Source organism: Heliconius melpomene, chromosome 8, assembly GCF_056956725.1.
Source record: "Heliconius melpomene rosina isolate 202511_hmr_F chromosome 8, ASM5695672v1, whole genome shotgun sequence".
In the NCBI taxonomy this organism is placed as follows: Eukaryota; Metazoa; Arthropoda; class Insecta; order Lepidoptera; family Nymphalidae; genus Heliconius; species Heliconius melpomene.
Window position 1 is genome coordinate 1,020,149 of NC_140396.1, and position 25,375 is coordinate 1,045,523.

Below are 25,375 nucleotides of genomic sequence, written 5' to 3' on the forward strand. Positions count from 1 at the left end.
ACTAGGTGCATGAGATAGCACCCTCATCACCACAGGTCGCAAGCACATCTGCGATGGCCACACCCCCTGCATCCTCCATGTTGGAAGAAATGGCCAAGCAGATCCAACTCCTGACCAAGCAGGTATCGGAACTCTCGACCCAGGTACGTCACAACTCGGTCTCATCAAAATTTAAAGAGCGTTCCCGGAGCCATTCCAGACATCGCAGGAAGTCGACTACCCGGCAAAAGTGTTGGTACCATTTTAAATTTGGTTCAAATGCTAAAAAATGTGTGCAGCCATGTCATTACGGAGAGTCGGAAAACTCTCTGGGCAGCCGGAAGTAGCGGCCAACGTCTGCCCTTTACCTACAGGCCGTCTTTTCATTACCGACCGTATTTCAAAAATGCTTTTCCTCATTGATACTGGCTCGGATCTCTGCGTTTTTCCACGGTTGGCTACCAAGGCGCCCTGTACCAAGACAAAGTATGAACTCATGGCGGCGAACGGTACAGTCATTCATACTTACGGTCCTACATTGTTACACTTAGACCTAGGACTAAAGCGTACTTTCACCTGGAAATTTACCATCGCTGATGTTTCAAAGCCTATTATCGGCGTAGATTTTTTGATATTTTACAATCTTCTTGTAGATTGCAGATGTCAGCGACTCGTCGATGGAAATACCACTCTGTCAGTGCAAGCAATAAAAGAAAATATCTCCGATGACCTTGCGTCAGTCAAAGCCATTTCGGGAGAATCAAAATACCATCAGCTGCTTCATGAGTTTCCAAAGGTAACGAGACCATCAGGTACGTCTTCCTTACCTAAGCATAATACCGTGCATTACATCAAAACCATTCCCGGACCACCGGTTACCAGTAGACCTCGTCGTTTAGACCCAGTAAGACTGAAAGCAGCCAAAAAAGAATTTGACGATATGCTGTCACAGGGAACTGCCCGCTCCTCTAACAGTTCGTGGTCGTCCGCTCTGCACTTAGTTAAGAAGAAGGACGACGGATGGAGACCATGTGGTGATTACAGAGCACTCAATGCTCGCACAGTACCTGACAGGTATCCGATACGCCATATCCAGGATTTTTCCTACCAACTCTCTGGTTGTACAGTATTTTCAACTATCGATCTAGTCAAGGCGTACAATCAAATACCAGTACACGTCAATGATATCCACAAAACAGCCATTACAACTCCTTTTGGACTTTTCGAGTTCCCGTACATGACCTTCGGACTGCGCAATGCAGCACAAACCTTTCAGAGGTTCATGGACGAAGTGCTACGTGATTTTGATGACTTTTGTTTTGGTTACTTAGACGACATTTTGGTATTTTCCAGTTCTGAAGAACAACATCAGCGCCACATCAGACTACTCTTCACCAGGCTCAAAGAGTATGGTGTTTTGATAAACACATCCAAGTGTGTCTTCGGGCAGCGACAGGTAAAATTTCTTGGTTACCTAGAGTCAGATTCTGGGACTCAACCTTTAGAGACGAACGTAAAGAGCATACAGGAGTGCAATGTGCCGAAAACTGCTAAGGAATTACGACGTTTCCTCGGTATGTTCAATTTTTATCGGCGGTTTATTCCCGACGCCGCAAATATCCAAGCACCATTAGATGCTGCGCTTCTAGGACCTAAGATGAAACGAGCTAAGCCGATCACTATGACACCGGAGATGATGGAAGCCTTTCAAAAATGTAAGACTTGTTTATCTCAAGCCACATTACTGGCTCACCCAGATCCTTCTGCAGAGCTAGCTATTGCCACTGATGCTTCTGATGTCGGAATTGGAGCAGTTCTTCAACAACGTGTTAATAACGTATGGCAACCTCTTGGTTTCTTTTCTAAAAAATTAACATCTGCGCAGAAGAAGTATAGTCCTTACGACAGAGAACTGTTAGCCATTTATGAAGCCATTAAATATTTTCGACACATGGTTGAGGCTCGAAACTTCGTGATTCACACGGATCATAAACCTCTCACATATGCATTCAACATTAACAGAGAGAAATGCTCACCGCGCCAATATCGGTACTTTGATTATATTTCTCAGTTCACAACTATTATTCAATACTTACCAGGACGTTTGAACGTAGTGGCTGATACTCTGTCACGACTGGAAGAGGTGAGTCGATCTATTGATTACCAGGCTCTAGCACTTGCTCAAGATACTGATCCTGAACTGCTAGGTCTGCTTCAAAAAGGCTCATCGTTAAAACTGGTTAAGGTAGATTTGCCACACTGTAACCAGAAGTTATACTGTGACGTATCAATGTCTTCTCCGCGCCCGTTCATTACTGAGAAGTTTCGCCGACAAGTTTTTGAAACTTTACACAGCTTGAGCCATCCTGGTAGGACAGCTACAGTGCGGCTGGTTACACAGAGATTCGTATGGCCAGGGATTCGCAAAGACTGTAGAGAGTGGACACGAGAGTGTGTACTTTGTCAAAAGAGCAAAGTTCACCGTCATACCCTTGCTCCCTTATCCTCAATTCCAACTCCTACATCGAGGTTTGAACACATCCACCTCGACATCGTCGGACCTTTAACTGTTTCGTCTGATTTCAGATATTGCCTTACTGTCATCGACCGTTTCACACGATGGCCTGAGGCATTCCCACTTAAGGACATCACAGCTGATTCCTGTGCTGCCGCTCTTCTCTCTGGTTGGATAGCAAGATTTGGCTGCCCTCTTCGAATTACAACCGACAGGGGTCGTCAATTCGAGTCGCATCTCTTCAAGGCACTATCAGCCATGGTTGGTGCACATCACTTTACGACTACTTCGTATCATCCAGCTTCCAACGGCTTGATCGAGAGACTCCATCGGCAGCTGAAGGCAGCTATCATGTGCCATCCCTCTTCGACCTGGACAGAAGCACTTCCGTTAGTGCTGCTGGGCATCCGTAGTGCCTGGAAGGATGACATTCAGGCTTCAGCGGCTGAGCTGGTCTACGGGGAGCCCCTTCGACTTCCAGGGCAATTTCTGGCACCCTCAGAAGACTACAGGACTGCAGATATCACAAATCTGGTCACTCGTCTTCGTGCTGGTATGGCACGACTCTCACCGAAGCCCACGTCATGGCATAGGACAGGTCCTTTTTATATGCCAGCTGACCTTGCAGAGACAACACATGTTTTTTTACGGCAGGACCACGTCCGAAAACCACTCGAACCACCTTATGCTGGCCCATACAAGGTTCTCAAGAGGACTCCTAAATATTTCAAAATAGACATATGTGGTAAGCCTAATAACGTTAGTGTGGACAGGATCCAGCCCGCATATGTTACGCGAGAGGCCGTTCCTGCATCAAAGAGGATAATAACAGCACCAAAGGCTATCTCTCAATCTGACGTGGAGCAGACACTTGAGAGGCGGACAAGAAGCGGAAGAAGAGTCAAGTTTCCAGACTACTATCGCCCTTAACCAGGTCTCTGGGGGGGAGTACTGTAGGGAACATTACTTATTCTAAATTAATATTATTACATTTACTAAAATCATCCGCACGCAGCGCATTGGAACAATTCAAACCTGTTCCGAGTTTTTTTGCTATGCGTGTCGTAGGCTGCTAGCTAGCATCGCCACGTTTAAAGAGTCGGCTAGAATCGCTTGCGACATTCACTTGTGTATCCATTGCTCTCTTAGTTTGCATTCAATTCTCAACCTTAACTTCTTGCTATTACGTGCTAGTTTAGCTTGTATTTTCTATTGGTATTTATTTAAATTTCTTTATTTCCTTCTGTGATTATTTTCTCTTCACGTATCTGTGAGTTAAATAAATTTGGACAATTTCTCCACAAAATTTGGATTTTTAATTTTACTCATTTAGTGTAAAATAAATAAGATCATATTAAATAGTGGTATCACATCTCAACCGCTATAGTACAATTGAACATCGATACATAATGGCTTTCAACATTGTTGGCTAACAGGACGATTGCAGTCAACATAAGTATGTGTTGTCTTTCTATATATCTTATGGGGGCAAAGTATACATGTTTTTCAAGAACCCAACACTATTTTTTTAGCTTCATGTTCAATAAATGATAGATCAGATCGCGAAACGCGAGTCAAAGTCATTCTCAATTCTTAGAGTAGTTTAGTATACGAAACGCGTCTTTTTATTTGATAAAGTGCTATTTTCTTTATAAAATGTCGTCGTCCCATTCTTTTATTTGATGTTGATTATAAAGTACCGATATATTTGTCCCTGACGTGCTTGGTCGATATTTTTTTTTCATTTTATCATAAAAACTAAAAAAATTTAATCTTTTTTAGGTAAATAATATTTATATTACTAAAATATATAACAAATAATGCAAAATAATATATGATATATAACAACAAAAACATTTGAATACAAATAGTACAATTAAAATATTAAAGTATATTTTGTAATATTATAAAAATATATGGTGTTTTGAAATCATTATGTATGGAAAACATGGACGTCGGGTCTGACAGACCCAGGCCCCGTTTAGAAAGTTAAATACTCACGTGTTTTGAACCCAGAGACACAACCACTGCTATCCACATTCATTTTGTCATTAATACGAAAGGTAGCAGAGAGGAGCGACTCAGTAGCAGAGGTCACCGAGAAGTGGCCGATTTGTAGAATTCGTAGACCTAGATGGGTCTGTGAGACCCGACGTCCATACTTAAAGGTTAACACTACGTTGGTGTATTTATGGTACTCTACTAATATAATGAAACTGAAGAGTTTGTTTGGTTGAACTTTCAAACGAATCTCGGGAACTACTGGTTCGAATTAAACATTTCGTATTCGATAGTCAATTTATCGAGGAAAGCTATAATATATCGTATAGATAGGTATACCTAAATCGTGTCTATATAATCCAATGCACCTGAGCCGCAAGCAGTTACCTAGGAGACCTTAAATGTACCATACACATCTTTTAGTTATTTTCAACTATCGGTCTCTAGGTAAAGCCTAGATTAGTATAGGTATATGCAAAAGCTAAACTAAAAACTAGTTTTTTTTGTCAGTTTAACCAACAAAGCTCACAAGCGGTCAATGTTTACATAATCCCTGAATTCAGTGTCAGTAGGTGCGACGTTTATGTACTATCGACCCTTTCGTTGGCTCGAGGCCAAGTTCGAAGAATTTTAACTCGTACGGATGTCTAATATATATATGTATAACACATACAAATGTATGTGTGTACCTTGTCAATAGGTTGGCTTTAATTGTAGATTGTAAATGGAAATTGGTTTTCTATAATATGAATATGTTCAAATAATATGTGTGTTTTTAGGGTTCCGTATCCAAATGGTAAAACGGGACCCTGTTGCTATGACTCCTCTGTTTGTCCATCTGTACTTTATGAACTATTATAGGCAGTAGATAATTTCACAGATGGTGTATTTCTGTTGCCATTTTAACAACAAATACGGTTTTTGTTTTACAAAACTCGGCCAAGCTTATCAAAGCAATTAATGCTTTGAAAAATGAGCGAAAATTGGAGATCGGTAAACAAAATTAGGTTCCTTCTGCCTACTCTGCTAAATGGGGATACAGCGTGAAAGTAAAAAAAAGTACAATCCCTTAAAATATATCACAATTTAGGGCCCATCATAATAATTGCGTTCTTTAGACGTAAATTACAATTTTGGACGGGTACACTCGCCCCAACCGTCATACGTGCCCTATAAAGGATAGAAGCTTAATTATGAAAGGGCTAGCTTTTGTTGGTACTTCAAAGGACCTTAATTCATTATTTGACTTAAATGAATTGAGTTGATTGGGGGTGTCGGAAGTTACAGGTTCATTTTTGTTTGTTATTGAAATTAAGTAACTAATAGGTCTCTGCTGCGCTTAAAAAGGATTTATTTTTGTTATTTAGAAATTATATTATTTTTGATCTAAATATTCAGCTGTTAAAAATAAACTATAAAAGAAGTCGTCGAACTCAGTATAAGAATATTTTCAAAGAAATGGTTCAAAATTGAGTCCAATAAAGAGAAAAAAATGATTCTAAAGTTTCCTAATTCGTATTTGAATCCATTCATATAAATAATAATCCATGATATGTTAGAGCCAAATACTAGAAAATACTGTTTTATTATGTTATGTTTTAACGTGTTTAAAATATCCATATAATAATTATCACCACAAAACACTTTTAATCCAAAGAAATACTAAAAAACTAGCAATATTTGCTCGCTACTGTAAATAGGGAATAATTGTTAATATTAATAATAATATAATTCATATTGTTAATAAGGGAACAATATAATAAAAGATTAAAAAAATATATATACGTACTCGCTTCCACGATCTCTTCACTGGTCCTAACCAGGGTTAGCAACACTAGAGTTGTCAAAATCACATATAAATCTTTCCCCATTTTCACTAACAATCCGTACTGCACTGCACTCCACAGGAAAATTTGATTTAACACACATTGATGTATAACACTTCAAACTTCACTTACGAAACAGTATATTTTAAACACAAGCAAGTACTTTTGTGTAGAAATTTGCTCTATTTGAAACAAAATTTACATTATTCTTTATTTTTTTTCTAAATCGGATTCATAGAAAAATGCGATTTTAAAAAAACTGTGATTCTAAATCTTCTTTATCTCATCTAAAATCGTGATTCTATTTCCGTTGATCAAAATGTCATGTTTGGATAGAGTCCAAGATATTTTTTCGTTCACGTTCCCTCGCGATCCTCGTGATGGAAATCTGTAAAGAAATATTATTTTTCATAAAATAAACATTAGTTTGTTTGCGATACGCTGAAGCTTTGGTAAATAATCATTATAGTTGTGATGTGTTTGGATCTTGAAGGGTGACATTGGGTGAAATGAGGTGGGGGTTATTGATTTTTTTATATAAAAATGCTACTTCAAGTTTTATCCAGTATTATTCGGTATTATATCGAGACATTGCGTATTTTATGGTGGAACTTAACGACGCACTTTAATTAACAGAATGGGAAAAGTGAAATAACATACCCTCAAGTAGGATCGAACCAATAACCATTGCGTTTACAGTTTCAATTTATATCAAAATAAGAAATTGGAGACCTTCATGGCCCAATGGCACAAACATGTATCTGGTTTTGGGTTGGATTTCTGTTCAGGAAGATGAATTATTTAATATTTTCATTATCTCGCTCTGGTAATAAAGTGTAGAGCGGCGTTGGGTTTCGCCACTCTACACTCACGTATTGTGAGATCTCACGTATTTCGAGATTTCGGTGCAAAATGAAAAGCGGAGTATCTTAATATTAAGTTCTTTCTGACTACCCTGCTATACGCGCGATACATCGTGAAGTTATAATAAGGAAATGATGTGAATAAAAAAATAAGGAAATATTTTAAATATTTCTTGGGAGGAAAACGTCTAAAGCAATCGTGTCTACCATCAGTCAAGCAAATCCTAACGCTCAACAACCGAATAATATTTATGCTTTTTTTTAAGAATTCTTACTACCCCAACCTCCCCCACGTCACGTCAATAACTAGAAGTGACGATCAAAGAACCAATTAGCGTGCTATAGCCGACAGCCGTATCACTCGTCATATTAGCGAGAGATCAAAATAATTCGGCCTCAACTTCCGTTCCAATTACAATCCCCTACGGATGTGTATCCTTTACCTTGAAAATGTTAACTATTAACAAGTGGTACCAGTTTGGGTAATTAAATTTTATGGGTTTTTCACTCTTATTAATAATGTGATGACGTTTTTAATTTTTAGATTGTTAACGTTTTGTGGAATTTGCATGTATTTTGAACGGTTGTGTCTAATCTTTAAATAAATATTTTTTATTGTTTTATTGCATTACGCTGTACATTTCGCGTAAAGCAAGCTAGAAAGAGGGAACCCTAGTATTAAGATACTTCTTTCCCCACTTTCCTCTGAATTATCACGTCACTCAGGAGCTTTACGCCTCGCTTTACTTGTTACCAGAGGAAATTAAAAAAAAATTGATATCCTCGAGTGAGAACCAAACCTACAATCGTTGCGTTTACATTTATGTATGTAACGCTATGCCACAGCGCCAGGAGGACTTTCAATTATAAAAGTAGTTAAAAAACAATAAAAAATAATAAGGAAAAATTAATAAAAGTTACCATCACGCCACTTTTACAAATATATTTTTAACAAGTTGTAACGATATTTTAATAGAAGTGACTATTATAGATAACGTGTACTTCCAACCCCCATGATACTTATCTTAAATAATTTTGTGGGGTGAGTTTAGAAGTTATTATAGTTTATTTTTTATGTATTTACTTCATTTAAGATAATCCACAGTTAATATAAAAATAAAAAACCAGCTTTGAAGTTTTAACAGTTTCTCCATATGTCATAAAATGACTATAAAAAACCATCCCACTCTTGTATGTCGTCAGCTACTGTACTGAGTGATGACAAAAACTAAAGTTTTACTTGTCACATTAAATCCGTAATTAGGATGCATTATGATGAAACAAAAAATCTATAAGAGAAATGCTTAAAAGTAGGGAGAGACATTTTAGGATACGAGTTTAAAAAAAGACACGGTGACTGTTAGCATTCTTCGAGTTTAATTTAGGAGATTTTGTTGAAAGGACATTTAAAATTTTAAGTATTTTTTTAGATAGATGAAACACTTAGATTAGATGTTTTTTAAAGCAAGAAGAAAATTATTATAGAAATACATACTGACAAAAATGTTAAATATCATTGAATAACAAATTAATTTTTTAATTCTATTACTATTTTCGTCCCCCCCAAATTGTTTTATTCTATAACAGCTGAAATCGAACCCACTTCAACAGTCTCACACTCCAATGCCAATGTCACACAGCTGTTAAATTTACTCCATCTCACTTTAAAGGATTTCCAAGGAGCAGTTGAAATAAAACTGTCACTCCTCTCTTTTGAACTAATCTCTTTGATATGACACATATGTATACAAAAAATGCTATACGCCATTTTGCCTTACGGCGCACACCGTACCGATTATTGTTATACTAATTATAGATTCTTTTAACTTAATGACGTGTGGACTGAAGATACCATATTTTCGTGTGGAATGTCCACATGGCGCCATCGCGGCGTTTCTTCAATAAATGTATCTAAATCTAATGGTAGTGGGTTCACATTTAGCAGGGTAGACTTAAGGAACCTTAGGTTAAAACCCTAACACCCATCAAATTTTATTAATATTGTGACTTTACTAGACTTTATATCTTCACCTTAGGTCTTTCATGTTCTTCTTTCTTCACTTAATATAGTCTCGTAATTACTTAATTTTTAAGATAATATATGAAACCTATTTTGTTTCTTGTTTCACGCTTTATCCCGCACACAACAAGATAGTTAAAGGAAACCTAGGGCACTTTATTTAATAGACTATTAAGAAGATCTAAAAACATATTTCTAGTAATCATCCTACTAATTAACTACCTAGTAACTTCGTAGTATTATTTAAATTTATTTTTAGCCATTTTAATATGTATTAAATAGGTTCCTGGAATACACTACGGCGTGTCGGCGCCGGTGCAATTAAGACAGGAAAGATGGCAAGACGAATGTCTGTGTCAGTATTTAGAAAAATAAAGGTAGATTCACGCTGTGAGGAAGAGGGGAAGTTCCTATGAACCTTGTTAAACCACTTTTAGCCCAATTTTCGAGATATTATATTTCTCCGTATTTTGCTGAGTGACCAGAGAGAGAAAATGAAAATATCATTCCCCTGAATCGGAATCCAACCCACAAGCTTTCGAACCACTCAAACACTGTTCCATCGGCCACGAGGCAACGGCGCCAATCTTTATTACATTTAATATTTGCATATTAAAAGTGTCATTTACATTTCAGTTGTACCACACACGTTGCATGTCTAATATAAGAAAAAGGACGTTTATTAATTACACGGTGACTGTAGGTTCAAATTCCTTTTGTGGATTGCTTATATTTAGAATATACTCGTGGGCGTAACTCAGCGACTGACTTTATAGCAACGGAAATATAAGGGAAGTAAAATATAGTAGACTATTGGAAAATATAGATATATTTAGATATATCTATATTTAATTGATTATTATCACTATTATAAAATAGCAACAACTCGTGTCATTTATTAAGTCTATTTCTATTTTCTATAAATATTTTCGTTTACTTTTAAAATAAGATTATTGTTCAGCTTCACGCTGTATCCCGCATGAAGCAAGATAGGCAGAGGGAGCAGTGTTAAGACACTCCACTTCCCACTTTTCATCGAATTCTATTGATCATACTCTATACCGCGATATAATTCGTTTAGTATAATTAAAAATATGCAATAAATCGTCTCTCCCAGTGGAATAGAACCCACAAGTGTTACGCTTACAGCCACATTCTGTATGAAATTATATATTCATATATTCTGTATGAAACATTAAGCATAAGTTCATTTTCCAAATAAAATAATTTTATATTCTCTATATTGGCGACACGTTTGTTTGGATGCGTCACCTAATGCGTCCCGTAATAGGCGGATATCTCTATCTGCCTACGCGGTATAAAATGGCAGCGTGTACTATCTATTTTTTTATCTGTATATTTTTAGGTTCACGCTGTATCCCGCATATAGAAGTGTAGGCAGAGGGAACCTGGTAACCTGGTAACAAGATGATGTTTTTATCTTGATATGATACTCTATTTCGTTAAGACACTTCCGTGGTGACTCTTTCCGTTGAATTCTCGAGGCATTGTGTTGAGTGGCGGAAATCAACGCGGCGCTTTGCCTGCCTTTTTTTTAACCGACTTCTGTAAGAAAAGGAGTCAATTCGACTGTATTTTTTTTTTTTTTATGTTTGTTACCTCATAACTTTTTTTTTTATTTGAAAGGTATAGCTTCCCGAATGGTCCCATTTTTTTTTTTTGGTCCATGTCTGACAATGGTATCCATGAGAAAATCACATAAGTCTTAAATTTGCATTATGCATGTGCGCGACTAATAGCCGAATAACTCAATGTCGCGCCAACCGATTTTGATGATTCTTTTTTTATTTGAAAGGATACACTTCAAGGATAATTTGGTGAAAGTTTGGTTAGGTTTCGATTATGGAATCCGGAGAAAATTGAGAAAGTTTGTTTTTTTTGGTCAAAAATTAATTATACTGTAATAGTTACAAGCAAAAACTTTTTAAATAGATGTCAGAAGTGAGATTCCTGATCGTTGCATTTATTTTCAACCACTCTCAAAAAAGAGGATGTTCTCATTTTCAACCAACTTCAAAAAAGGGAGATTCCGAATTCACCCGAATACTTTTTATGTTTGTTCTTGTCAATATACCAAAATGTAACTTTGCACAAAAATAATAGCTAATTAAATGAAGTTTTACATAGAACAATCACAACCACTCGTTGACAACCACTACCACCACCATCACCACTCGTTCAAGAAGCATCATTTTAAGATCTACCCATCACTAAAAATCGTAAAATAAATTAATTTTTAACAAAAACAAAAACCGACTTCTAACAACTAACTAAAAAGTGAAAAATAATTATATAAAGATTTTATAATTTTGAAGTCGGTGCCAAGTAAAACAAACAGGCTTAGTAATTAGATATTGTAGTAAAGGTGATGTAGCAGTAGTTTGACACCGACTTCAAAATTACAAAATCTTTATATAATTATTTTTCACTTTTTAGTTAGTTGTTAGAAGTCGGTTTTTGTTTTTGTTAAAAATTAATTTATTAATTTAAATATAATATAACGATAAGCTTAAGAAGCCGTAATCGCTAGTGGGTCTTGTGAATTATAATGAATTCTGTTTGTTTTTACATCAATTTAAAATTATATGGGAAGATAGGAAAAAATGGACAAATGGCCCCAGGCAGAGTGAGTCACATCGAAACGATTCACATATTATCTCCTTCCTTATAAATATGATGGATAGTTTGTCTATAAGAAAAAAAAAATCTTATGAGTACTTCCTGAGGTTAGGGCGTTCAACCGTCATTTTAAGCTTACTCTAGCCTATTAGTGTATAAGTATAAAAGATGTAGATATTAATCAATCATTAATAAATTTCTTCACAAATTTCAACAGCGCTTTGACACAATTTCTTTACAAAATGATGTTTTTATCAGTTAGGATTATAAAAATATTAACGCTCCTTATCAAAATAGAGTAATATATTATATAAATATATACAAATATATTTTCTATATAAATTCTGTACCTATACAAAAAAATCTAAGCAATAAGACTCGAATAAAAGAATATATAATAAATAACTAACTTCTCAAAATTCTATAAGACTAGTTTAGTACACAAATCTTTCTTTTTCTTAAAATATTTTAATTTCCACCCCCCTATCTAGAAAATAATAATCTAGAAAAGGATAGTTTGTATAAGATTTCGTCAATTTGGAATTAAAGCTTGGTTTGTAGTACTACTACACAAACAAAAAAAAATATAATTTTTTAAACTTTTACTCCCCCACCCCTAAACTAAAAATGGAAGTTTGTATGAAACTTCCACCAACTTTGATATTATAGATATAAGAATTGATATAAGGACTTACAAGATTGGCTAACTTTTTCACCGAGCGAGACATCGTTTTGGCAAAATTTTATATAAAAAAATAAACAGCAGGTAGGCAGAAAGAACCGAGTGTTAAGACACTCTATTCCCCACTTTCGTGTTGAGTGGCAGAACATAATGCCGCCCTATGCCTTGACACTAGAGCAAAGAAATGACAATATAAACTTAAATAGATATTTCATTTCCTCGAGTGGAAATCGAACCTACAACCAGTAGATTTTACAGTCACACTTTTTTGCCCCTACTTATATGAAATACTAGCGGCCCACTTGCGGTGTCACCCGCGTGAACTATGTTAATATTACTTTCTGTCTCCATGACGAAGTCCTAGTGACGTCTATGCAAAATTTGAGACTCGTAGCATTTGTAGTAACGAAGTTTCATACAAACTTTCGACCCCAAAAACAACCCCTTATAAAACGAATATTGCAAATTCCCGTCTTAGCGAGCACCTACGTCCTATAAGTAACTCCTATGCAAAATTTGAGATTCCTAGCACATGTAGTTTCTGAGATTTCGTGATGAGTGAGTGACCTTTCGATTTTATATATATAGGTTTTTAGTATATTTGGAATACACCTCCAGGCGCAGTTTTGCAACATGATGTGTCACATCATCAACATCCGACACTGATCTAACAAAGTCAAGGTTAATTCAAATTATATATTTTTTTAACCGACTGCGTCGTAGCCAAATTATGGGATTATGCTTTTAGTATGTATGTTCGCTGTCACTTGTTAGCTTCACGCTTTATCCCGCAAATGCTATACGTGGGATAAAGCAATAGGTAGGACGGAAAAGCTATTATCAATATAATTTGTTCTGCACTTGCCAACACAATTGGAAACATTATTGAGTGGCGTAACTCAACGCCTCTCTTCGTCTCATCCAGCAGGGAAATTATTTATTTCCACAAGTAGGAATCGAACCTACAACCTGTACTTACTGTCGCACTTGTACCTCTACGCCACGACTAGCCTCAATTACATCGTATAATTTATTATTCTTATAATGCAACGTTGTAAACAAGAATATGCACAATTGAACTACGTAATAACTGAAGTGATCTGTAATTGACACCGTGATCAGTAGAACTGGGGTATGTCATACTTGCCAAAATGGTTATAGGTTCAAATTCAAATAACAAAATGTGTAATGTATAAGTGTATAGTCGTATTATACAAAAGCGTGGACTGTAAAATGTAAAATAAAATCAAAATCGGTTCACCCAGTGAAAAGTTATGAGGTAACAAACATAAAAAAATACAGTCGAATTGATAACCTCCTTTTCTTACAGAAGTCGGTTAAAAAGATATTTGCATGTTGAACCAGTCTGGTAAAGAGACAACACGCGCTGTTGAGTTTCGCCACTCAACACGAAATAACTCCAAAAGTCGGCGGAAAGTAGGAACGGAGGGTATCTTAACAGTATGTTCCCAGGTTCCCTTTGCCTACCTCACTGTATACAGTATACAGCGTGATGCTAAAAAGGAAATAATACTAAACATAAACAACACGTCAAAACGCCATTTCAACGACAAAACATTGAAAAACAAGAAATATTTAAGAATATTATGTAAATTTACGAAACATATTAACTTTAAACCCAAATAGGTTGTTATAGGAGGTAGTAGGTACGAATACTACAATTATCTACACGAGAAGTGACAAGCGCGACGACCGATATAGAACAAGAAAATAACGTTCTAACATAATTATAATATTTTTACATGAGAAAAGGATTCCGTGGTATTGAATTACCGACATTGATTTTTGAATACATTCTTGTCTAAATGTGAGCATGCTACTGTTAGAATGTGTTTTGCGGTAAATACTGGTAAATTATGGTTAAATTTATGAATTGGTAACGGTAAAAGTTGGTAATGTGAGTTAATTAAAAGTAATTACTTGTAGAGTACTTGATTGTAGACACTATAGGTTGTGGATTCGATTACCACGTAAGGAAAAGAAATATTTCATATTTTCATTTATTCGCTCTGGTAACGAGATAAAAACGCGGCGTTAACTTCCGCCACTCAACTCGCCTCTAGAATTTGGTGGTAAGTGGGAAACTGTAGTGTTTTAATGGGAACAGAGTGTCTTAACACAAGACTCCAATGTTCCCTCCCCTCTGCTCCATCAGAACTACAAAATAAAATCTAAATTACATAATTATTTTTTTAATTTGAATAAAATAATATAAATAAAACATGAAGAACGACAAACATTATAATTATGAAATAAACTTCCGTCCGTTTCTATAATGAGCCTCCTCGTATACTTAGAGGCCATTCATTTTGAACTATCATTCAACTGTCAAAGATGTCAAGAATGAGATTTATTAATTAAATAAATATTTTGACATGTTAGTGCTATTATATTATATTATATTTCTTTAAAGCAGCTGCGAGTGGGCAGAGGAAACCTAGACCACTCCGTTCTAAACCAACTCCTTTTCTGCTCCAAAATTACCAGCGACACTTAAAACTATTTAGAGAAGAATTTGTACCTTCCAGCCAGATGTTGCCTTTACGTCACTTTAGAGTAAATACATAAATTATATTTATTTTCGTGTAATACATATAACGTGGTAAACGAATTGGTCATAAGGCGGAAAGATGAAAAGGTTTAAAGTAAACAATATTTAATTTTGTGGAAAAACATATTTTTAAAAGTCAACACTCCTCTCGGTGCGTAACAGGAAGCTTTTAATATAAAAGTGAGTAATCATTTTATAAAATGACACAAAAATGTATTTAAAATAGTATGATGACGTTTGTATCTCTAGATGTTTATTTAAAATTTTTTGTCGCTATAATTGTTAAGAGGCCAGTCGTGGCGCAGAGGCAATAAGTGGGTATTTGTGGGTGTAAAACTGACGAGTTGTAGGTTCGATTCTCACTCGAGAAAATGAAAAGTTTCCATTTTATCCAGTCAAAACGCAAGAAGGAAGATATTTTGATATAAAATGACCTATAATTTTGAAAAAACCCTCTGCTACTTAGTGTTAAGACACTCTGTTGTCCGTTTTTAGCACATTCGAATCCAAGATAGACAATGTAAGTGTAATATAATAAGTTCTATATAATTAGAATACTAATTTACAATAGAACAATTGAATTAATATTTCCAGAGAGATTTGTTTCTCTATAAAACAAAAACCTAATTTAATTTTCTATTAATAAAAAAACGGAATAATTAATCACCAAAAACCTCCCCACACCCAAAATACCAAACTACAACCTAAACAAAACAATTTAAATCAACAACATTATACATTCTCCTACCTGTTGAATATGAAAACCATAACTTTAGCTGAATATCTCAATGTCATATACCAGCAAACATGTATCCCGCATGATTTGCATTCAAATAGCATAGATTCTATACAAATTGCGATCTAGCCTGTTCTAGGTCCCCTCTAACACTCGCTCGCTAAATTTGACACTTCCTTCTGAACGATTCGCAAACACTTTGCTTATAGGGTCAATATGTTAATTTGTGAGTGATTTAGCACTACTTTATCTAGTAATTTTCTCGAGATTTTTAATTTAACAATTGAAATTATTGTTGTGGGAGCGACTGTAAATGTGATGTGGGTTCAAATGCGAGGAAGATATTTTTATAGCTTCCCGCACATAGCAGGGTAGACAGATGGAACCTGGGAAACTAGTGTTAAGATACTCCATTCTCATTAGGATACTTCCGTTCGCCCACTTTCCGGCGAATTCAGGAAGCAGTTCGTGGTGATTGGCAGAACTCAACGCCGCCTCGTTACCAGAACGAGGAAATGAAAATGCTGAATACCTCAACAAAAACCTTACCTTTAATAAACAAAAATCGCCTTACTTTTCTTAGCAAAAAAATAATAATATTGCCTAAGAGAATTTACGTTTTCAAATATAATTCTAATAGAAAGATGTCAAGAACGCTAATCTTGGCAGCAACTTGTAATGGAATTTGTGTTCGCAATCGCCAACTAACTTTTGATAATAAGTTCAGTGAGGTGATAAAAAAATATATATTTATTATTTAAAACGCGCGGAGCGCGTGCCAAGTTTCTGGGTTTCAGAACTGGCGAGCAGCACCGTGTGTTATTTTACACGAACCATTTGAAGCCACTTTTTACCTATTCGTAACTCAAAAACTATTCCACCTAAAGCTGTCATATTTGGCTCAAATATTTAGACCCCCTACCTGTATACGTGCATAAAATTTCATAAACACAGCTCAAACAGTTATTTAGATAATGACGTCCAAAAATCGTAAATTTTTAGGGGGGTGACTGACCTATAGACCTTAATGTTAACCAAGTTCCAGATGATCTAGAATGGTGAAATTTAGCATCCGGTTAAGTAATTGGGTGTATGCCAAGGGAAAAATCCGAAACTAGTATTTTTTTAAATATTTTCTTATAATTTTTCAATAAATAGATTCAATTAGGAACATTTACTTATAGCACCTGTAATGAAAGCATAGCAATCAAAGTTAATGATAACTGATTTTTAGGCATAGCGCCTGCCAACAAAATAAGAGCAATGCATTATTTATATATATTTGCTTTTATTTATGTCACACGTTAGTAAATATTTTATTTGTTTTGTAGACTAACTTCACTATTACTTACGTAAGCCATCTCAAACAACACGATGCTTTCAAGTATATTTTAAGATAAGATAAGATATATCTCCATTTGTAGCTGAAAATGACTCTAATTTATGTCCTGAGAAAGCCTGTCATCATGTGGACTTCAAGGGCTTCACGTAAAAATATAAAAATATAATAAATGGATTAACATCCTTCATTATTATTTATTACTAGCGGACGCGCGCAGCTTCGCTTGCCTATTTAAGGGTGAATTCTAATAACCCATAAAACATGTGTTCAATGAAATATTTTTAAGTCTAAATTTCAAATTTTATAATAATCGGTGGCGTTTTAAAAATTTTTCTATATAAACTTTCAACTCCTTATTTGCACCCTTAGGGGGTGAATTCTAGAAAACCATACAACATATGTTTAATTATATACGTTTAAGAGTCTGAATTTCAAATTTTATGAATATTTATGAATATTTGCACCCCTAAAGGTTCTCTCTAGGGGGGGAATAATAAGAGGGGAGAATTCTAGAAAACGATGAAACACGTGTTCAATTAAATACCTTTAAAAATCTAAATTTCAAATTTTATAAAAATCGGTGCCGATTTAATTTTTTTTCCATAAAAACTTTGAACCGCTATTTCATCTCTTTAAGGTTAAAATTTTTCGAAATCCCTTCTTAGTGGATGTCCAGATTACGAAAGTAAACTTTTGTCCAAATTTAACGTTTCTACCATCAGCGGTTACGGCTGTGCGTGCGTCTTATCTCAGTCAGTGAGGACAAGTCCTTTTATATATATAGATAATTTAAACATTTTAGTACTTATTATACTAAGAGCATTTGCATAGTCGATTAACGTATTTGATATGAAATACCTGAAGAACTTTTATTAAATTAGTGAATCACTTTTACATTTTTAAATATAAATTACTAGCGGACGCGCGCAGCTCCGCTTGCTTATTTTGGGGGTGAATTCTAATAAACCATAAAACTTGTGTTCAATGAAATATTTTTAAGAGTCTAAATTTCTAATTTTATAATATCGGTGGCGATTTAAAAAAATTTCCATACAAACTTTCAACCCCTTATTTGCACCCCGAGGGGGTGAATTCTAGAAAACCATGAAACACATGTTCAATTAAATACTTTTAACAGTCTGAATTTCAAATTTTATAAAAATTGGTGATGATTTAAAAAAAATTTATACAGACTTTCAACCCCTTATATGCACCCTTAGGGGCAGAATTATAGAAAACGATGAAACACGTGTTCAATTAAATACTATTAAAAATCTAAATTAAAAAATTTATGAAAGTGGGTGCCGATTTAATTTTTTTTTCATACAAACTTTCAACCCCTATTTCACCCCTTTAGGATTATTTAGATATATAGACTAGCGGCCCGCTCGCGGTTGCACCCGCGTGAACTATGTTATTATTAATTTCTGTCTCCATGGCTACGTTCTAGGGACGTCTATGCAAAATTTGAGACTCCTAGCATTTAGTAACGAATGACAAAGACAAATGTCATTAGTAACGAAGTTTCATACAAACTTTCAACCCCAAAAACAATCCCTTAGAAGTTGAATATTACAAATTCCCGTCTTAGCGAGCACCTACGTCCTATAAGTAACTCCTATGCAAAATTTCAGATTCCTAGAATATGTAGTTTCTGAGATTTCGTGATGAGTGAGTAACCTTTCGATTTTATATATATAGATTATAAAAAAGATACATTTAAAAATATAAAAAAACCACTCTTCCGAGGGCGGGACAAGGGTCCAAGCCATCGGTGGCTAGGGCTCCAGAGAGAGGAACCTCTGCACAATACGTGCCGTCTCAAGTAATACTGCCTTCTGTATCCGGTTCTTGATCCAACAGCTAAGCGATAGCCTCTTAAGGTGTTGGTCGAGGCTTTTCGCTATTAAACCGTTAACCGAAACCACTATCGGCACAATGATAACAAATAACAAATTATTATAACAAATTATTATTACAATATTTAAGTACTAAATCCTATAAGGGTTCTGTTTTATTGCTTTCGAGGTACAGAATCCTAAAACAGAAAAAAATACACTAAAAAATAAATATAAATAAAAGCTTTTAAAAAGTAATTATATTGATAGAAATATATATAAAATTTAATAATAATATACTATCTGTAAGGTCAGTCGTGGCACAGGGGCATAAAGTGTGACTGTAAAACCTGACTGGTTACTGGTTACTAGTTACTGAGTGTTTTAACACTAGGTTCTCTCTGTCTACTCTTCTGTGTGCGGGATACAGAGTGAAGCTGATTTGATTTTTATTTTGAAATATTGTCAGCCTACCAGCTATCTTAACAGAAGTAATTATAAAGTAATTATTAACAGTAAAAATTTAAGTAATTGTTAATAAAAAAATAAGAGAAAAAAAGAGAAAATTAAAAATTACTTAAACAAAATAATAAAAAAAACCAAAATGTGGTGTCGTGGGACACCAGGTAGGAACGAAGTTCGACGAACGACGAGTCCTTCGGCTAATGTAGAATCGACACAAATTGCAAAAAAAGTCGTGCTCAATTTTATGTAGGTTTTCTTGATTTTTCTCTTAAATTTTGCTGATTTGTTTTTATTTAAGTACAAGAAAGTATTTAGAAAATTCAGTATTTTAGGAAATAATAAATTACTTAAAATAAAAAAACATCGTAATTCAAATTATCAACTAAAAAAAGAAAGAGGGAGAAAGAGAAAGGTATTATACATTACTCGTCTGTGTATGCGACTGTCGCGCCTGCGCACGTCTCATTTCACGGTTTTATTCCACGCATTTTTCTTACGATTTTACTATCACATTTTTTTCAGTTCGATCACGCAGCGAAATCCCTATCCCTTCCAAGCCTGCCGTAAGGAACTTCGTTCCAATAAATAAATCCGCTTTACGGTGTATCCCACACATAGCGGGGTAGACAGAGGGAACCTAGTGTTAAGACACTCAGTTCCCCTCTTTCCATCGAACTCTGGAGGTATTGCGTGTTGAGTTATTTCAACAAAATAATAAAATTAGAAAAAAATAATAATAAATTTATCAGATTTCTAAACGCAGCATACATTAATTACTTTATAATCTGACAACTGTCATTTAATCAACAAAATAAAAACTATAGTCGAGATTCATAGATAAATATAATCTAAATTCATATATAATTAAATATCATCTTAAGAGTAATAAAACATAATATTATTGACTATAATAAAAAAAGTAAATACCTAATTTTATTAGATACATTTTATTGTACGAAGGCGCTCATATTTTATTGGTTTTTTTGGCCTGGGTTTCATGATTTTACTGGTTTTAGGAACACTTGTGAAAACGGCAGAGAACGAAGTTAACCTTGGGATCATATCAATTCAGATTGGTACCGTCAGCACTTAATAAACTTATTGTTTATATTTTTTCCAAGACATGTTGAACAATGAGTCATTCAATAGAATTGCTTGTGGGTGAAACAAGAACCTTACACCGAATTGTTCCAATGCCTCCCGATGGGAGCTGTCTCTTTCATGCTTTTGCATATTCTTTGTTTGAGCGTATTGATATGAGTTTCTTGCAGGAGTAGCTTCCTATAGGAAAAGTACTTGTAATGGCCAAATTGAATAAAGAATATTTTGATTTTGATAACATTATGAACCTTCCTACTTATAATTTCTGTACAAAAAGTAATGATATCCCATCAAAAACATAAATGTAAAAAGAAAGCCAAGTTCTGTAATAAAACGTATGCTTTCAGCGATAAAAGAAGTGAGATGTAAATGTATGCCAAGTTCAATGGTCAGTCCTGAAATTTATTTTTAACAATATAAAATATTTTATAACAACTGAAAATGCCCATTCTTCTTACAACTTGGAGACTTCATTTATGTGTAATATCTGACTTGGCTAGTTTTCAAATTAATTTACATCGATATTAATGAATGTATTCAAATTCTATTCTATTCTATTAAGATTCTATTGTAAATTCATATGAAAACTAGCCAAGTCAGATATTACACATAAATAAAGTCTCCAAGTTGTAAGAAGAATGGGCATTTTCAGTTGTTATAAAATATTTTATATTGTTAAAAATAAATTTCAGGACTGACCATTGAACTTGGCATACATTTACATCTCACTTCTTTTATCGCTGAAAGCATACGTTTTATTACAGAACTTGGCTTTCTTTTTACATTTATGTTTTTGATGGGATTTAATTATACTTTATTTGGACAGCAAATTATATTAACATAGAAATAATATGGAAGGAGCTAATTTAATAACTTTTCAAAACAAACCCGCATTATAGTGTTATACTTAACTTAGCAAGTGGCAACTGAAATTAATAACTGGACTCTCTTAAGGAAATATTGTATAAATATAGAAATATATGTTTATAATAAAATAAGTCTAGTTCTAGGTAATATCTAAAGAAAAACTAAAATATTAAAAGAAATGTATAAGATGACAAAAGGTACGGATCCGGAAAATCCGGAATCCGGAATGCGGAAAATTAAAAAAAAAAACAAGCCCAAGCTTCTTACTTTGATGACGATGACCAAAAAATATATAAGTCGACAGAAAAAATAATATAAGTACAAAATCCTAGGAAACAGACGGCCAATAAGGATTTATGTTGTCGACAATTATTATCAATAAAGTGGGCATAAAAGCGGAAACACGAGATAAACGAATGATGAATGCACGGCAATGTCAATATTTGTTTCTTCCCTCATTTTATATATGAACTAGTCATTTCTGTGACTTTACTTAAACTTATATTTTATAAATAATAAAAAGAGAACAGAATAATGAGGCACTGATGACACCATTGAAAAAGCCACGGTCAAGCACGAGTACAACTGGCTCACCAAAGGTTCTGTACGAATTCCGTTCGTTTTTCATACAAACGTTAACTTAAAAGATTGTTTTTTTCTATGCTCCATGAAGAGAAACTGTAGACCTGAATATCTTATATTAATTTCAACTTCTCGAGATATGAGGTCTTGGCAGACTGACAGACAGGTTTCATTTTGAGGTATGGAACTTACATATATATATTTTGCATTTTTAAGTGCTCGCTGTTCCTGTTTTTAATAATAGGCGTTAAAATCGACGTCTGACTAAGCACTAGAGTTGTGTTATATTTAGTGAGAAAATGAAAATAGGCAATCTTCCCTAATAGAAATCGAATCCACGACCATTGTATATACAAACTGCCTAATCCCTAACTTAAACTAAAATATTTCTCATATTAGTTAGTATAACGACAACATTGTAAAACATATACCTATTGTAAGCTCTGTTTAATGTATGCGTGAAACTTTTACATCTCTCTGAAGTCAGTAAGTAGTTAAGCTGTAGGCAGAATACACCGAGGCCTAAGCCTCCTTGTTCCACATATCATTTATACTGTATCGATTTATATGATAAAGTCGCTTTGTTGTTCGAAGATAAGGTATTAATAATATAGTAATATAGTAGGCAGGGGGAACCTGGGAACCTAATGTTAAGAACTTCTTTTCCCCACTTTCCTTCGATCTTGAGGCATTGCGTGTTGAGTACCAGAATTTACAACAAATCAAATTGTATAATTAAAATTAATCGTAAAATTAAATTTAATTGTTGCATTCACAAAAAAGTATTTTTTACATACATTTTACAAGCTGTAACCAGGATAGACAAAGTCAAACTTGTATTTAATTTTCAAGATATGGCGAATTGACTAATGGAAAAAGCTCTTTTTTTATCTTTTTATGATTGTGAGGAAATAAAAACATATCTTCCAAATAGGATTTGAGAGCAAAACCCTTGTGTATACAATAAAATGCTATGTGGCTACGCCATAGCCTCAAAAATATAGGCAACCAATATAAAAAAATATTTATTAAAGAAAAAAATATTTACTATATCCCCATTAAATATATGATTATTTGATTGATTTCACACTAACGACTGAACGACACTAGCAATTTAATATAGAATCATAAAAACGTCATATATTTTATGACAGAAGCGACTGTCATGTAAAATGATATATTGGTTGTGTTTGACCATTACAAATGTTTATCTATATATATAAAATCGAAAGATCACTCACTCATCACGAAATCTCAGAAACTACATGTGCTAGGAATCTCAAATTTTGCATAGGAGTTACTTATAGGACGTAGGTGCTCGCTAAGACGGGAATTTGCAATATTCGATTTCTAAGGGGTTGTTTTTGAGGTCGTAAGTTTGTATGAAACTTCGTTACTACAAATGCTAGGAGTCTCAAATTTTGCATAGACGTCACTAGGACGTAGTCATGGAGACAGAAATTAATAATAACATAGTACACGCGGGTGAAACCGCGAGCGGGCCGCTAGTCTATATATATAATTATATTATTAGCATTCATAAAGGGTCACTGGTTCGATTTATTGATTATCAGTTCCATTCTGATTCGGGGAGAATTATTTTAATTTCTCTGCTCTTGTAAGACAAAACAATGTGGAAATGATTTGAAATCAGGATGAAAATAGGGAATGGAGTGTCCTGACACTAAATTTTATCCGCCTCTACAGTTGATGATACAGAGTAAATTGAGCCAAACAAAACAAAATTAACGTGAGGTATAAAGAACCTGTTATGATGAAAACGCGTGAAGTTCCTTTTATTGTCTTTTTTTTTTCTTTTTTGCTTCACGCTGTATCCCGAACATAGCAGGGTAAGTTATGGTAGGTATACGCAATCCAATTTTTTCTCACAATTTTTTAATTAGCATGAACGAAAGCAGATTTCAGAGTATGCCTAATTTAAATAAATTAAAAAAAATATAAATAAATACTAATTCACAACAAAAAAGACTAAAACAATTATTGATAAGAGAAAAAAATATTACCGAATTAAATAATTTCACACCATAATTTTTGTTCATATCGATTTTATCTTCTTAGCATATCCAAAGAACACGTAAGAACAACCAAAACAAAATTTCACATCACTCTCACATATGTAAAGGCGTGCGCGTGCGCCGCCGCCGAACCCGAAACGACTACTGAATTTATAAGCTACTATAAATAAATATGCTATAGCTTCACGCTGTATCCCTCATATAGCAGGGTAGGTAGAGGGAACATAGTGTTAAGTGCTTTTTTCCCCCATGCACCACCCACTTCGAGATATTGCGTGGTGAGTGGCGGAATTCAACGCTGCAAGTTTTTTTCTGGCTCTTCTTCTTAAGCCTCACGAACTGTACTTATTATTGTCAGTATATGTGACATAGTAACATAAGTGTTTACTTTATGTCGCCGCCTAATTCTACGAAAAAATATCTTAAAATTAAAAAGTACAATCTATTATATTATATCATAGATATTTCTGTGAAATTTTGATGGGTTTGATGATTTAACCCAAATACTAATAAGTTATGAAGAAAAATTACTTTAGTGTTTTTTCTCGTAAGTTACAGTAATAATATTGACTAGTTCAGAGCCATTGTTCTTGCCTTGCGATTAGCCTGTTAAATATTCTCAATTTTTATATCCAGTAAGTAAACGCTATAGTTGTGGATTCCATGCTCACTCAGGGTAATGAATTATTTTATTTTCACGCTCTGGTAACGAGGCAAAGGGCGACGTTGAGTTACGCCACTCAACGCATTGCCTCAAGACTTTAGCGGTTAATGGAGGGTCTTAATATAATAATTGAAGTGTTTTTTTTTATATTATACTAGCGGACCCGGACGCGGCTACGCCTGCTTGAAATATAAGAATATAATTTCTATAGAAATATAATTTCAATCTAGATGAAATGCTAAAAGTGACTATTGTATTTATTTTCATAAGGATGAATATCAAAATGACGCGGTAACGAACGCGGTCGCGTAGCGACGACGGTTGTTATTAACATGGCAGAATAAACTGCATGTCAAATTAGAAAGTATTTTAATTTATTAGTATATATGTGTAATGTAATATTATATAGCCTATATGACTTCTGAAGAATGCAGCTTTCATACAAAACAAAATCAAAGTAAATCGATCCAGTAGATCCAGAGATCTTAGCGTTCAAACAAACAAACAAACAAACAAACAAACAAACAAACAAACAAACAAACTCTTCCGCTTTATTATATTAGTATAGATACTTATATTTTATATAAAAACAAGCATGCACTTATAGAAGAAGCGTTTACATACTAGAAATTGAATAGACTTCGAA

At 34.4% G+C, this 25,375-nt stretch overlaps 1 protein-coding gene across 2 annotated transcripts in view; it reads right to left on the reverse strand.

The window, feature by feature from the left end:
• Window positions 1–24,191, reverse strand: part of LOC146536602 (adhesion molecule nephrin-like) — a 94,243-nt gene extending 70,052 nt beyond the window's left edge. For both annotated transcript variants that reach the window (XM_085188986.1, XM_085188985.1), the window contains exons 1-2: window positions 24,054–24,191; window positions 6,285–6,709 (exon numbers count right to left, since the gene is read on the reverse strand). In XM_085188986.1, the coding sequence (XP_085045112.1) occupies window positions 6,285–6,366 (82 nt within the window). In that variant the 5' untranslated portion in view covers window positions 6,367–6,709; window positions 24,054–24,191. The remainder of the gene's footprint in view (window positions 1–6,284; window positions 6,710–24,053) is intronic.
• Window positions 24,192–25,375: the final 1,184 nt, after the last annotated feature.